Here is a 16,201-nt window from a genome sequence, read left to right on the forward strand (position 1 = left end):
GCCTGGTGGCTGCGTAAGAAGAGCTGCCACCGGCCTGGGGAACCTCAGGAACCCTTCTGCGTGGAACAGCGTCCAGTTCTGATCAAGCCAATGAAAACGTGTGACTCTTGGCAGAAGAGAGGTTTGCTGCGATAAATGTGGGAGTGATATTTTAACTGGACCCAAGAATTTTGGGATGGTACAGTTTTACCAATTTCCAAAGGTCCTTTTTCTGTACGGAGGTAAGGTATTTTTCAAAAACATTACCCACCCTTTGAAAGTAAGTATAGCTTTTCAGTAAGGCATTCTGCACGAACAGGGGATGTGCATAGCAAGTCCCACTCCTCTGCTTCCCGAGGCTCACTGATGCTGGGTTCTGCCATCCAGATTCATCCCAGCAAACATGCGCTCTCTATGAAGCACTATAATACAGAACTATACTCCCACAGATATAGATTTCCACCTACCTGAATTTGTAAATTGTCACCAGGAAATGACACTTTTAAACACACAACTTTCTGTTTTTAAACCCTTTTTATAGTTCAATTTTGCTAATGTAAATATAGAACTATGCCAGAATAAAAATGCGTGTTTGAAATTAAATCCGTATTCATTTGCTAGGACATGAGTTCAGTGCACTGAGTATTTCTCAGATTTTAAGAAAGGATCTCCTACAACAGGCTACACTTAAATCCTCGTGCTATACCCCAACCAAAAAACATCCACCAAGATTTTTAAACCTTTAAACATTTCACAGCTGTTCAATTTCCTGTGGCAGACATAGCAAAATTAATAGTGCTTTACACATTTTTTAAATGCACTAAAAAAAAAAAAAAAAAAAAAGTTCATTCCAATACAGATAGCAAAGTTTCCAAGCTCTGAACCAGATTAAGGTCAAGCTACCCAAGAGGAAGGCAAAACTTTGTACCTCATATTCCAAGCAGGGATCTGGAGAATCATCAGCACAGTGAAGAAACCTGAATAAAAAATAAAGAAAACAGTTCAGGGCTTCAAAGAGTCTTGCTAGAAAGGGGTTTGTGTGGATATAATCAGCCGATGCAAAACGTCAGAGAACGTTTGTGCTCCACCAGTGTTCGCCAACCCTCTCCCGGAGTCACACCCAGTCCAGTCGGGTTCTCAGGATTGTTACAATGAACGTGCAGGAGATAAGATTTGCATACATCGGCTCTCCAATGCACGCAAATCCATTATATCATCATGAAAACCAGACTGGTTAGGTCTGCCTCCGTTACCTTAAGAGATGGCGACCCAGTGATTGGGCCTGCTGTGCAGGTCAAGCTGGCAAACAATATGCCAGCCACACGCATGATGTGGAAGCCATGGCCTGAAACGTGCACGCCAGCAGCTTGTGGTCCCGAGGAAGAGATGGAGAGCACTTGCGGCAAATTTCCACGGCTCTAAATCACTCTCACTTCAGACAATGAAACAGCAAGAGATCTTCTCTCTAGCAGTTCTAAAAAGCAAGGCCCCCTCATGGTCTCAACTCCTGGCAACAGTGCCGCCGAGGCACCAGCTCTGTTCATGCACGGCTCAAATTTTGCTCATCTTTTCCCCACAAGAAGGAAGCAGAGAGGATGCTCAGTTTTTAATCTTACTTTTCCTGAGAATTTCAGTGTTATACCAAAAAAATAAATCCATGGACAAAACAACTTTGTTATAACACAGGAGAAAAAGAAATTCAATGTAAGAGACATTTTTTCACCAGTTTTTTATTTATTGTTTGTTATAAAATTGAAATCCCCAGGAAAAAAATAAAAAGTAAAAACTGAAAATGAAGGTCCCATGTGGAAGCAGAGGCTTTAAAAAAAAGAGCAGGCGGCCATGGATGCTCTTTGGATGATAAAGGAGAGCCAGCAAGGATCATGGGGAAAGGCGTTCAGCCGAAATCCTGCAGAGAGAGAAAGAAAACTCAAACAGCAAAGGAAAAGCAGGAGAGATGGCCAGAGAGCAAGACTGGGAGTCCGGGACTCTCCAGGCCAGACGGGAGGCCAATGCTACGCTCGCATACCTTCTGCCTCTGGAACGGCCCCGTCTCGACCCCCACTTTTCACATTCTGGGGGACATCTCCTCTTCTCTCCCTGGCCTGAGAGTCTCCTCCAGCAACTTCCCAGCTCCCTGCACACTCACACTGTGCCACGTCTCTCCCATCTCAGCCGTTCAGTCCCGCCAGGTACCCGTAAAGCACTCTGCGGCACATGACACATCTGAACCTGAACCAGTGCCAAATATAATTCTGCGGCTTAGTGCGTGCTCGGCTTGAATCGCTGCAACATCGTTAAGTGAAGCAGTCCTAGCCGCATAAATCTGAGATATGCACAGGTTCGGCGCTTGTCTGACGCCTGCTCAAAGTGGTGGGGGATCCACCCAGCACCTCTAGGATGCAGTAATTACACGGTATTGGGGAGCTTTAAAGAAATAACAGCATTCAGCTACACTCTTATGTTAAGCTTACCAAACACCAAACAATACTTCTGCTTTCCGTAACTTAACTCACAATACTCAGGTGCGTAATGCCACATGTTCAGGTTTCTGCTGCGGCAGGGGATCATCCTGCACGTCACTCAAGGAATCTTGTTCTAGTTGTTGGATGGGAGCGCGTCGCCTAGAACTTCACAGAATTACACGATTCACATTCCCGGCAGCTTTTATTCCTTGGATTTTGACATGTCCCAAAAAGGTTTGAATAGAAAATATCTCCTGCTGCATCTGCTTCCACCAATCTTTCCTAAACATCTCAACTCCCTTTCCAGGGGAATGCGGAGATGACGGAAAAAGAAAACAAGCAAACAAAGCTTGCGTAGTCCAGGCTTGGAGGCTAACCTCTCCCCGTGTTTTAGCAGAACTCCCAGACTTGAATTTTCTTGACGGCAGGCCCGCTCCTGAGACACGAACGCTGAGAATAATTCTGTCTCAGCACGTCCCTTCCTACCACACCTCACACCAAGGACATTTACACTGACGCTGCACCATGGATGAGCGATTTTAAAATCGCTGCACCTAAATTAATCAAAAACGCAAACTTTGGGGAGGAGTCAAGATGGCGTCTTGAGGAGGGAGGTCGGCGTTTGAACTCTCTACGTTTGAGTTAATTTTCTTTGGTAAAATGCCGCATACCAAACGAAAAGGTTCGCCTTAGGGAGGGGTTCCCACTACCCCTTCCGATGTTGGCCCTGTTCAGCAACGAATGGAGCGTTTCTTCGCCGTTCAGGACACAGAATCTCCGGGAGCGTCTGCTGCGGGAGTTTATTTATTTATTTACAGTTTTTTTTATATATACCGACATTCATCAGTGATATCACATCGGTTTACAGTGTAACAAAAAACATACGCTTGGAAAGCGTTTTACATCAAACAGTAATTGGTAAATAGACATCGAAATGGCAACTGAGGGAGGGGGAAATCTATTAACAGGGATTATAAGAATAGAACTGTACAATTATATACATTATAAACATTCTAAATAGTTGAATAGCACTGTAAAATTATATACGTTACTGCAGCTGAGGTTCTTTCAGAAGGGGTAAATATTGTATTCAGAATGATGAATATTGCGCACATTCCAAAGGGTTTGCTATAGAAGAGAAGTAGAAGTAGTTACTGCAGCTAAAGTGGATTCAGACGGGGCAAATGGGAGTGATAAATATTGTGTACATTCCGTAGGGTATGTCGTAAAAGAAGAATAGAGGTAGAAAGCTGAGGAAGTAGGCTGTGGGGAGGGGTTTAGTTGGGGTGAACTGGTAGGGGAGGAGAAGAGGACAGGGGGTGTATGCTTTTGTGAAAAGCCACGTCTTAAGTTTTTGTTTGAATGCTTTTTGGCATTCTTCCTGGCGTAACTCTACTGGCATTGTGTTCCAGAGGGCAGGCCTGGCTACCGAGAGCGCACGTGCTCTAGCGGAGGCCAGTTTGGTGAATTTGGGTGAGGGGGTAAGCATGGTGGCGAGATGTTGGTGTCTAGTGGGTTTATTAGTCTGGTGGAGGCGAATGGCGTCATTAAACCAGTTCATTTCTGGATTGCACAGAGCCTTAGGTCTTAGGTCTTAGGTCTTATATTGAACGCGGGATGCAATTGGGAGCCAATGTAATTCCTTTAGTACAGGTGTTGTGTGTTCATTTCTGAGTGTGTTGGTAAGGATCCGGGCAATTGTGTTTTGTAGAATTTGTAAATGATGGATAGAGTTTTTTAGGTAAACCTAGAAGAAGGGCGTTACAATAGTCGAGTTTGGAGAAAATAGTTGTTTGAAGACCTGTACAGAAATCAGGGGGGTGGAGTAAGGGTTTCAGTTTTTTAAGAGTGTGTAGTTTAAAGAAACCGTCTCTCAGTGTATTGCTGATGAATTTCTTCAGATTGATGTGATTGTCAAGGATGACCCCTAGATCTCGGACTTGTTGGGAAAATGGGTTAGGAGTACAAGGAAGGGGGAGGGGGTTTGGGTGATTTTGGGGAGAGATGAGCATGATTTCGGTTTTTGCAGTGTTCAAGGCAAGATGGATGATTGTTAATTGAAAGCAGTGTGGAATTCCAGATGTTCATGGCATTCGGGAGTGTGTCAGTGATGGGAATAAGTATCTGTACGTCATCAGCATAGACGTAATGAGGAAGCTTGAGACTGGATAGAAGATGACAGAGGGGTAGGATGTAAATATTGAAGAGGGTTGAGGAAAGGGAGGAGCCTTGTGGGACTCCTTGATTAAGGGGAATGGCTTTGGACTCATGGTTTCCTAGTTTGATTCTGAAGTTTCGATTACTGAGTGAGGGGTGAGGGCTGCACCAGAGATTGTAGTGGGGGGGGGGGAGAATGTGGAAGGGGGGGGTCAAGGAGAGGTGAACTCTCTTCGTTTGAGTTAATTTTCTTTGGTAAAATGCCGCATACCAAACGAAAGGGTTGCCTTAGGGAGGTTCCCTCTACCCCTTCCGATGTTGGCCCTGCTCAGCAACGAATTGAGCACTTCTTCGCCTTTCAGGACACAGAATCTCCGGGAGCGTCTGCTGCGGAAGTTGGAGAAGAAGTGCGCAGCCTTCCCTGGCTAGACATGCAAGTTTCACTCAGCCCCGGAGCTCCTTTGACTCCCCTCCCCCAGACTACAAATGCGTCAAAGCCCTGAATGCACTGGCCGGCTCGGGAAGGCCGAATGAACCGGTGCTAGTGAGGACAGGGACTCAATCCGACGTGGCGATTATCGGAGATAGTGGCCGAAAGCAAGAACAAACGCTAATTGAATTACACCGGGAGGCTGAGAGGCCCAACTTCCAACTAAATGTAATTCAAGCTTCCACCCAGAATGGGGTAAGGGATCCTGTGAGGCACCAGGATTTGGGTAAGTCCCACAGTGACCTTTTGGCTACTTCTGCTTCCTTACCATGTTTAGTAAAACCTGGAATAATAACTTTAGAACTGGTCTGGGAAGCTCTTAACACGATTCAAAAGTTTACCATTTTATTAACTATGATCACGTCGGAAAGCAAACAGTCGGTACAAGCAATGGAGGAAACAATCTCTGTTCATAATGGTAAGATTTCAACGTTGGGACAAGGAATAGAATCAATGCAATCGGTTCAGAACGAGTCGGTGCAATGTTAAAAAGATGGAAAATGCTACCAGAGCTTTAATTTTAAGAGCTTTGAATTTCCCCAGAGTTAAATTCACAACACCGTGTGAGGATTTTAAGAGGTATTTACAGGAGGTCCTGCAGTTTTCAGAGGACTCTTTCCCCCCACTATCCAGGATATATTTTATAGCTCCGGTGAAGAAGAGAGATGAACTGTGGTACAGGAAAATGGAGAAGCAGGTGCTCATATAAGCAAGTTATCAGCAGTATTAGAATCTGCAGATACAGAGAACGTGGAATATCCTGGAACCTTGCTTATGACATTTATTTTTCCTTCTGATCGAGAATCTGTGTTGACATTTTTTTTTCGTAATCGTGGAAAATTGTTTCTGGGACAGAAAGTATGGCTGTACCCTGATATAGCCAGGATTACTCAGCAACGCCGCAAGAAATGTCTTCAAATGGGCTCAGAAGCAAGTCAGTCAGGAGTTAATATGATAAGGCGTTATCCATGGAAATGCGTTCTAAAATGTCAAAATAACAGATACATGTTTTATGAGCCTTCACAATTACGCTTTTTTCTAGATTAGCTAAAAGATCAGTCAAAGTATATTGAAATAGATGTCCTGATACCTCTTCTCTGTTCTTTAAATATGCGCAGGAAACATCTGTTATGTTTCTCCTCCCCCGATTTCATGGTAAAAAGAAGTGATGGGTTGTGAGTAAAGAAAGTATTTTCTTGTTCCTTTTTTTGGAAATGTACCTTTTTATGTATTCAGATTTCTTTTCCTGCCACTTTGTATTTCATTGATATGCTGTATTGCTATCTATATTTAAATCATTCTCCCTTTCAATCATATCTTTGTCATTCCACATCCTGAAGGCACTATGTTTTTTATTTTGAATTTGTGTTTTAGAGTTTGTTTTATGTCGTCTTTCAGTCATGACATTTGTCATCGTATTGTTCGAGAACACTCATACCGACTTGCCCTGAATGAGCAGGAGAAATACCGGTAAGGCTTCACTTACTGCCATGGTTTCCAGCCGACTGATGGACCAGGTCGCTTCTTCTGATAACCACTGACCCTGGGCCGATTTCCCTTGATAAATTGCCCCCTAGCTCGAGAGACTGGCATCCATGGTCACCACCACCCACTCGGGCACTTCGAGGTCCATTCCTTTCTCCAAATTGTGCTGAGACAGCCACCACCAGAGACTGGCAACAGGAAAGGAAGCTGAAATTCCTCTGAAAGCGGATTCCACCGGGCCAGCAGAGGACGCATGTGAGCAAAGGCCCAAGGAACTAATTACAGTGCAGAAGCCATGGAACCCAGTACCTGTATATAATCCCAGACCCTGGGAATCGACAGTCACAGCATTTGCCACATCGGCCACTCCTGCTTCCAAGCAGGCAGCCTGAGCCACCTCAACGGCTGTTCCTGACCGCCCAGCTCAAGCAGGCTCTCTGCATTAGACTTCCACAAACCGCCGCACAAAGGCTCAGAGCTGAAACCTCAAAACCGCATCTTAAGCAGGATTTCCAGTTTCCAATCCTGAATATCCTTCAAAGCAGCAGCACCTGCCACCGGGATGATCATCTTTTTGATAACTGTGGAAATTGCAGCATCCACCTTGGGAATCTTCCATGACTCCAAGGTCTGTTCTGGCAAGGGATATAATTTAGCTATAGCCCTGGCTACCTTCAAGCCCGGGATTCCCACTCTCGATCCACCAACTTCTTCACCATCTAAGGCAATAGAAAAGCCTTAGGGGGCTCCTGTAATCCCTCCAGGACTGGGTTTACCCCCTCATTATCTGAATCTTGGGGGAATTAGCAGGTCCAACTCATCCTCGCAGAACAGGCGCACCCATTCGAGGATCATCATTGTTCATGATCAGGACCTTGTCTGGGTCCAGCATTGGGTCCCCCAATGCAGTAGCAGGATCCTGGTCCAGATCCTGCATCGGATCCACCAATGTGCTAACATGGTCCCTACCCGGATCCACCGGCCCTCCCTGCATCTGATGCGGATCATCGTCCCATCTGACGTGTCTTCTTCCACCACGGACCTCAAGACCCTAACCCCACAGGATCCCTCCGGACTCTGCCTGCCCAGGCTTCTTGGCCGCTCGGGACTTCCTGGGTAAAGGCCTCTTGGTCCCTGCTCCCTTCCTGGCCAAATAGGCTTTATGGAGCAGAGGGCCAAAATCCGCTGAAAAAGCCTCTGGATCCAAAGAAGAAGGGTCCACATTCGCGTCCCCCTGCGCCTAAACCCTTCCACTGCTACCAGCAGAGACTTGTTCCACGGGAAACAACATTGGGGGGGGGGGGGGGGGAAGTGTCCTGAGGCTCTGAAACAGCAGCCTGGCTCCCAGCATGTGTAGACAAAATGGCTGTCTGTTCCGCTGATACCCCCAGGGCCTCCGGAGCCAGCCCAGACAACAGAGCCATGGTGCTCCCGATGCATCCCGGAGGTCCCGCTGAGGTCCCAGCCCCTCCGGAGACTCATCTGTGGCGAACCGCAGCCATGACTAGCTCTGCTGCGCTGCACAGGAGGTGGGATGCCGGTGCCCCTGCTGACATGAGGAGAACGGCGCTGTCCCGTGCTGAAAACAGCCCCCGGGCCCTACTGAGGAACAAGTTTGGCTCCCTCTTACCTGCCTCCCAGCAGAGAACTCCTCCAGCATTGCCATTAATGTTAACACATCCTTGTACTCCTTATTAAATCCTATTTAATATCTTTCATCTTTTACCCTTTATTTAAAAAAAAAAAAAACCAACAAACAACGCTTGTATGTAGCCCTAATGGAGCATGATCGGATGATGTAACCTTTCCTACAAAGGGGTTTATTAGTTTCTTCTCTTAATCTAATGTGTAAGACTAGGACTGGGGTGTGAGGAGAATGTACAGTCCTTGTCTCTTGGAAAGGTTTCTCTCCATGTATTAAATAAGGATGGACTTTAAGTATAATCATTTAAAAATTTAGATCGCTGGCTGGTATGATTTTCTGTTTAACAAGCTGAGTTGTCTAAATCTGTCCCCTCCCCACTACCCAAGGGCTACAGGATCCTCAGCAAAAAAAGACTGGGTGATCACAATCATCAGCACATCCCAATCTCTAATTGAGGCATAGATATGTTTGCTATTGTTATGGGAGCAGCCCTTAATTTTGCTTTAACAAAAATGAAACGTCCAATAAATCTCTTATTTTTACCTCTCTCTCTACATCTGTGCAAAATAGAATAGCAGCTCCCACCATTCCCTTCCATGCCTTGATATTGCCTATTTCACAATCATTTCTCATCCCTTTTTCTCAAATGGGCCAAAAATGTATCCAGTATTTTCTTATTTGCTTCAGTGAACGATCTGAATCCCTTGGTGTTGAGGCAAGCCATGTGTTCGATGGGCTTTGATCCTTATATTTCCAACTCTCTTGGGCAGCCAAGAATACAGTAGTCAACTTCTCAAAAGAACTGAGGGTGTTGTATTCACTAGAAATGAACCCTTCTGGGGGAGCCAAGATGGCCGCCATGCTGTGAGGAGGTGAAGGCAGCAGCTCCCGGCGGGTCGAGAATTTTGGAGAATTTCTTTTCTATTTGCGATATTACCTGAATAAATGCCTCACACGAAAAGAAAGGCTCATGTGAGAGAACCCCTTATTGACATCGGGAATGGATCCGCGGCAGCCGGGGATAGGAGGCTGCTTTTGCCAAAACGCCGACAACATCATCTGGAGGCGGGGCTGCTGGGGACGGTAAGGAGCAGTTGCCGAGCCCCTTGGCCCTCGAGATATCTTTAAGCCCGGGTGTTCCAACGATTCCGGACCCTCCATTGGCGGCAGAAGTTGGAAGCCTTTCCTTTCGAATGGCTAAAACGAACACCTGCCTGAAAGTCCCTGATTTACAAGAGAGGAGCTGAAGGATTAACCGCAGCCTCAGAGAACCTGGTGGATCCAGGTTCCAGGAGTCAGGACCAAGCGGCACAACAACGCCTGGATCACTGAGGAGAAGGCCTTGATGAGGTAGGAACAGAGAATGACGATTTCTCAGTTATGTGTTCCACTCCCATTGCTGCACCATCGTTACAAGAAATAAGAAATATTTTGATTTCCATGCAATTATCTATCAATGCTTTGACTAAGACTGTGCAAGAGGCTTTAATTAAGACAAAGAAAACGGAAGAAAAAGTGGAGAATGTGGAAAAGCATTTAAACATAATGGAAGAGAAAATAAATGGTCTTGAGAAGGTTCAAATAAATTTAATAAAATCAGAAGGAACACATGAAAATAAACTTGAGATAATCGAAAATCAAATAAAGAGGGCAAATCTCAGAGTACTGAATTTTCCAAAAATAAAAATATTATCAGCAATTGATTTGTTTAAAATTTACTTGTTAAATATCTTGAAGGACCCTGAGAAAGCCATTCTAGCCATTTCAAAAATGTATTATCTACCTCAGCAAACTACACCAGAACAAAATGTTTTAGAACAAGAAGATCAAATGGATATAAATTTAAGATCAACTCTGCTTGTTCAATTTGTATTTGTTTCAGAAAGAGACACAGTTCTAAGATCTTATTTTAAATACCAAAAAGTGAAGTATTATGGTCACCCAATACAAATATTTCCCGATATATTTATTTATTTAACAGTTTTATATACCGAATTTCTTGTAACAGGTTACAAATCAAAACGGTTTACATAATAACAATAACAGTGCCTCAAATAGTGCAATTACATAAAACAGAGGAATACAGAACTAGGTATAGCCAAAATCACTCAGATAAAGAGGAAAAACTTTATAGCAATGAGGGAGGAAGTAATTACTAGAGGGGCAAAATTCATATTGAGTTATCCTTGCAAACGTATGCTTTTTCACAGTGATTCTAGATATGCATTTATTGACCCCGAACAGTTATGTCAATATTTAGATACGCATTCTCAGTCCTAATAAACCTAGTCAAGGTGTTGGATAAGATAAAGTCTGATAAATCCAGCATGGCTAGAGATCTTATTTTGTTTATTGCTTTAGATACTGCTTGATATTTGATTGGCTCCGCCGTTTACTTAAGTAAATATTCAATGTGGTATAGATCAGAAGTTAGAAGTATTTCCTGCAAGTTATAAAGGATTATATAGAATCTTTCTTTTTAATTATTGTTAATTGGATATATCTTTCCTGTATAAATCACACTGTATGACTATTCTTTATTTTGTTAAAAATGCAATAAAAATAAAATTGAAAAAAAAAGAAATGAACCCTTCTTTGACTCAGTGAAGGAGTTTGCTCAATATTGGGGGTGCTCAAGCAAAGACATTCCCCTTTGTCCATTTATAACTTTTTAGAGAAATATCTAATAAGCACCACTAGGACATGTTTTCAATAAAACATTTTTAGGAAAAAAATAAAAACGAGGTCTCCTTTTCTTCTCTGGATCTGAAATTATTGCATTATAACATTAAAATACTAGAAGCACTGAGCTCACAGCTGCATTAGGGACAACATCACCACTCATGTTTCTCCGGCAGGAAAAGAATATCAGCAAAAGCAGCTGAAACGGCATCGATTTTTTTTTTTTGGGTCCTCAGAGCAATGACCAAGTTAGGAGATTTCCTTTGACCACACTGTAGTGGAACTGTGGCCCCGGCATGGTGGGGTTCACGACCTTTGGACACGCTGTATAGGGACTGAAGCTCTGTTTTTGCAGTGCGGTAGTCGTGGCGGGGGAGAAGAGCGGACAGGACCTTGGGACACAGGGTACTGAAACGGTGGTCCCGACACGGTGGGGGGTACAGGACCTCTGAACACAGAAAGGTGGATTTTAAAACCGGCGCACACGTGCGTATGTGTGTGGGCTCGCGCCAGGCCCCGTGACGGCAGCCCTGGCGTGACATGGAAGGTGGCTTGGAGGGGTGCGGGGAGCCGACAGGATCTTTGGACACACTGTTGTCCCCATTTTTCAGGGCTATCTTAGTTTTAGATATTTCGTGGGAATTTCCATTCGGATCAGTATTAAAGTGCTCCATTCTAGCAAACCTTCTTTTGTGGCTCTTTCCAGGAATACAAATAAAAAAAAATCTCATCTGTTTCCCTTTTGCTTTTCCTCTGCCTCTCTGCTAAGATATCTTTAAGTACTTCCCTCAAGCTCTTACATTAGTCGCCTGCATTCTGCTCTGAAGCTGGTACAATTAATAAAACATATTACTGATGACTGCACACTGGACTAATCACTTAAATGGCTAGATTGCTTATGTCCAGCATGGTCAATTTAAATGGGTGGCATCTGGCACAACTTAATGGAGTGTTTGCCTGACCCAGCTCTGCTGGATTTAGTATCGCACTATAAATGCAGCCTTTCCTTCGCAAGCACTACTCAGACCTCACCATTTTAATTCCAGCTGGGACTGCCCTAACGCCGCACGCAACACAACGAAAGGACCTCTGCCTTTTCAGGAACCTGTCTTTGCTCTCCAGCCGTAAACCACCGGTTCAGCGGTTTCCGATCACTGGGATGTAAATGGCGCAGGGGCCATAAGAGATCACTAACGCACACCATAAATATTATACGCAATAATCAATTTAAGCGAGTTTGCTTACCGTAAACGGTGTTTCCGTAGATAGCAGGATGAATTAAGCCATGCTGTCAGGGGATCGTCAGTCTAGCGTCGGAGGCGGAGCTTGTCAAAGCAGAGGACAGAGCTTAGCTCTGTGCGGCTGCACATGTGTTCCCGCGCAGGAAGACAGAATCTCCTCAGTCTGTGTTACAGAAGTAAGAAAAAAGGCTGTCCAGGCAGGTGGGTAGGTCAGCATGGCTAATTCATCCTGCTATCTACAGAAACACCGTTCACGGTAAGCAAACTTGCTTTTTCCCGTCGATAGCAGGGCTGAATTAGCCATGTTGTCATGGGAGTCCCAAGCTCCCAGTCACGCTTACTTACATAGTCTTCTCCTTTCCTTCTTCTTTTTTTTTTTTGGCGTGACTTAACCGGCGGGGACAGCTGATATGAGAGTTATAAAATTAAAGTATCTAAGACCGCTCATCCCAGCTTGGCATCTTGAGATGTTTGCTGATCTAAACAGTAATGGGATGTGAAAGTATGTAGAGATGACCAGGTGGCCACTTTACAGATGTCAAGATGTGGAACTTGACGCAGGTGGGCCAACGAGGTGGAGATTGCTCGAAGTTGATGAGCATTTGGTTTGACGTGTAGTGTCATGTTTCTTTTGTTGTAATAAAATTGAATGCACTGTGCTATCCAGCTAGAAATTGTCCTTTTTGCTACTGGCAGACCAGGGGCGTTAGGCTTAAAGGAGAGGAATAGCTGAGATGGCCTTGAATCCCACCGTTTGCTGTATTTCTCTTAGTTCCCTGTAAACCGATATGATGTACCCAAGAATGTCGGTATCAAAAAAGCTGTTAGATAAATAAATAAATAAAAATAAGATAAGACTTGTAATGTACAAGTGCTTTTAAGTTCACTGACCCGGTGCGCTGAGGTCACCGTGACCAGAAATACTACTTTCCATGTGAGGTATTTTATATGAACCGAGTCTAATGGTTCAAATGGAGGGAGCATTAATTGTTCTAGGACCAGGTTGAGGTTCCAGGCCACTGGCGGTTTGGATATCGGGGGTCGAAGATGGTAGCGGCCCCTGATGAATCTAGAAACGATTGGGTGCTGCGAGACTGGGTGGCCATGGAGTGGCCTATGGTAGGCTGCGATGGCGTTTAGATGTACTCTGACAGAGGTAGTCGCTAACCCCGTTGAATATAAGGTGAATAGTTAATCTAGTAGATTTGTAGGAGCACAATCAAAAGGATTATAGGGATTATTGGTGCACCAAGACTCATAAGGTTTCCATTTTAATTGGTATGCTTTTCTGGTAGAAGGCTTCCTGGCCTCTAACAAAATGTTCTGGCTTTCTTCTGATATCCCCTGTTCTCTTAATACCGTCCATTCAATCTCCATGCTGTCAAGTGGATTGAGTCCTGCATCGAGTGGATAAGAGCTCCTTGCTCCTGGGATAGAAGGCCATCTCTGAGACCCAAGGGAATGGCGGCTTCGATCGATAGTTGGAGGAAGTATGCATACCATGGTTGTCTTGGCCATGCTGGGGCGATGAGGATCAGGTCTGCCACCTTGGCTATGCATTTTTAGAGCATGCATGTATCAGTGGAATTGGAGGGAATGCGTACATTAGGCTTCCCGACCACAGGAGTAAGAAAGCGTCCTGAGCCGTTCTGAGATGACTGGGAAACAGTGAGCAAAATTGAGGTACTTTCCTGTTGTGTTCCGTGGCAAAGAGATCCATGGATGGTGTTTCCCATCGCGTGAAAATGTCGGCCACTAGCTGGTGAAGAGACCACTCGTGAGGGTGGAAAATTTGACTTAACTTGTCCGCTCGTGTGTTGGCTATGCTGGGAAGATAGGTCGCCTGTAGATGGATTGAGGGACGAGTCGTCCAATCCCATATAAGAAGTGCTTCTCTGCAGAGTATCCATGAACCTGACCCTCCTTGTTTGTGGATATAAAACATGGCCACCTGATTGTCCATGTATATCATGACTCTTTTCCCTTGCAGTTGTGCAGGAAAAGTTTTGAGGGCATAGCGAATCGCTCTGAATTCAAGAAGGTTGTTCTGATATGACTGTTCGCGAGGTGTCCATAAACCTTGGGTTTGTAGGTGGTCGAGGTGTGCTCCCCATCCCTTGTGGGAAGCATCTGTCGTGAGGACTATGTTGTGAGGTGGCATTGTGAGCAGAGATCCTCTTTGTAGTACTTGCGGTTTTAGTCACCACTTCAAGTCCACGATCATGTTTGGAGTCAAGTTGATTCTCAGAGACAAAGGTTGCGAGTGTTGCATCCACTGCCGCTTTAATCCCCATTGGAGTCGGCGAATGTGAAGACGGGTGTTTGGAACCATGTGAATAGCTGCCACCATATGACCCAATACTAATATGACCCATCCAACCTCCAGCAGCACCCATCCAACATCCAGCAGCACCCATCCAACCTCCAGCTGCACCCATCCAACCTCCAGCTGCACCCATCCAACCTCCAGCATCTCTCATCCAGCACCAATCCTGCCTCTAGCAACGATGCACTACCGCCCACGCACCTACAAATCTCTCATCCCAATCATGATTTCCCCCACTACACAGTTCCTAGGTCTCTCCCTATTCACCATCATCCTATTTAACGCCCAATCGCTCACCAACAAAACTCTTATACTTAACGACTTACTGCAAGACACAACCCCAGACTTCTGCGCCATAACAGAAACATGGCTCAAATCCACCGACATCACCCTCATTAACCAACTACCAACACAGACTTACGATTTCTTCTCCATCCCAAGACAAAAAAAACGAGGAGGGGGTATCTTCTTAGCTGCAAAAAAATCCCTAAGGTTCACTCACTACCCCATCAACACAGCTACTAAACTAGAACTAGGATTGTTCAAATCAGAACAGCTCCAAATCCTTTTAGTCTATGCCCCCCCAGGCTTGCTAGAGTCAGACGCCTCCCCTATTCTCGAAACCATAACTTTGCATCTTAATCTTGACTCCCCTGCTATAATCCTCGGCGACTTCAACTTACACGTTGACAAAATTCCCCTTTCAACAAACTGTGAAGCTTTCCTCACCGCATTGTCAGCGATGGGTTTCAGACAACAAATTAACAAACCCACTCACAAAGCAGGCCACACGCTCGATCTCTTCTTTACAAACTCCGGTATTTCTCTAACAAATCAACCAAATTGCAAAAAAGTCCCATGGTCAGACCACTCTCTAATCTCCACCAGCTTTTCTTTACCAAGATCAGACTCCAATCTCGACTCAAGACCCTCTTTCCTATACAGAAAACCTTGCACCTCGGAACACCTCAGCAATCTTCTAAACTCAGATCTACCACTCATTGATGTTTCTACGCCCAACACTGCCCTCCAATCCTGGTCCAAGATAACAAAATCTATAGCAAACACTCTCTGCCCCCTGACAACCAAAATACGGACTTCAAATGCATCCAAAAGACAACCCTGGTTTAATGATGAACTGCGAAAGCTCAAACAACTACTTCGGCAGAAAGAAAGAAAATGGCGCAAAGCCCCTTCACTACAAACGCTCACTCCATCTTTACAAAAGTATTACGCTGAAAACCAAAAGAGACTTCTATGCCCTCAAGGTTCACCACCTCGTCTTTGATTCAAAAGCTTTATTCGCCTTCGTTTCCAGTCTCACTAAACCCATCATTCCAGATATCCCACCCGAACTAGCTCAGACTAAAGCAGACGAACTGGCTCTTCATTTCAACAAAAAAATATCTGACCTCCTCAATCAGCTGATACCAAACACTACCTCCCCAGATAACACATATCTCCCCCAAAACAAAAACATTCAGCTTAACGCTTTCGAACCCATCACAATCACTGAGATACAATCGGTGCTGAAGAGAATGAAACCATCATCACACCCATTTGATCAAATCCCTTCCAAAATGCTTCTTCTCATCCCTGACACAATATCAAAAACCCTAACGGAAATCATAAACTGTTCCCTGTCACATGGTATCTACCCAGATGACCTAAAAACTGCCTCAATCAAGCCACTCTTAAAAAAAACCAAATCTAAATGCATGTGATCCCAAC

General features: G+C 44.7%; 1 protein-coding gene across 2 annotated transcripts in view; it reads right to left on the reverse strand.

The window, feature by feature from the left end:
• Positions 1 to 16,201, reverse strand: part of CDC123 (cell division cycle 123) — a 79,570-nt gene that overhangs the window by 26,778 nt on the left and 36,591 nt on the right. For both annotated transcript variants that reach the window (XM_029615248.1, XM_029615247.1), the window contains exon 7: positions 908 to 956. In XM_029615248.1, the coding sequence (XP_029471108.1) occupies positions 908 to 956 (49 nt within the window). The remainder of the gene's footprint in view (positions 1 to 907; positions 957 to 16,201) is intronic.

This window comes from Rhinatrema bivittatum, chromosome 9, assembly GCF_901001135.1.
Source record: "Rhinatrema bivittatum chromosome 9, aRhiBiv1.1, whole genome shotgun sequence".
NCBI classification, from domain to species: domain Eukaryota; kingdom Metazoa; phylum Chordata; class Amphibia; order Gymnophiona; family Rhinatrematidae; genus Rhinatrema; species Rhinatrema bivittatum.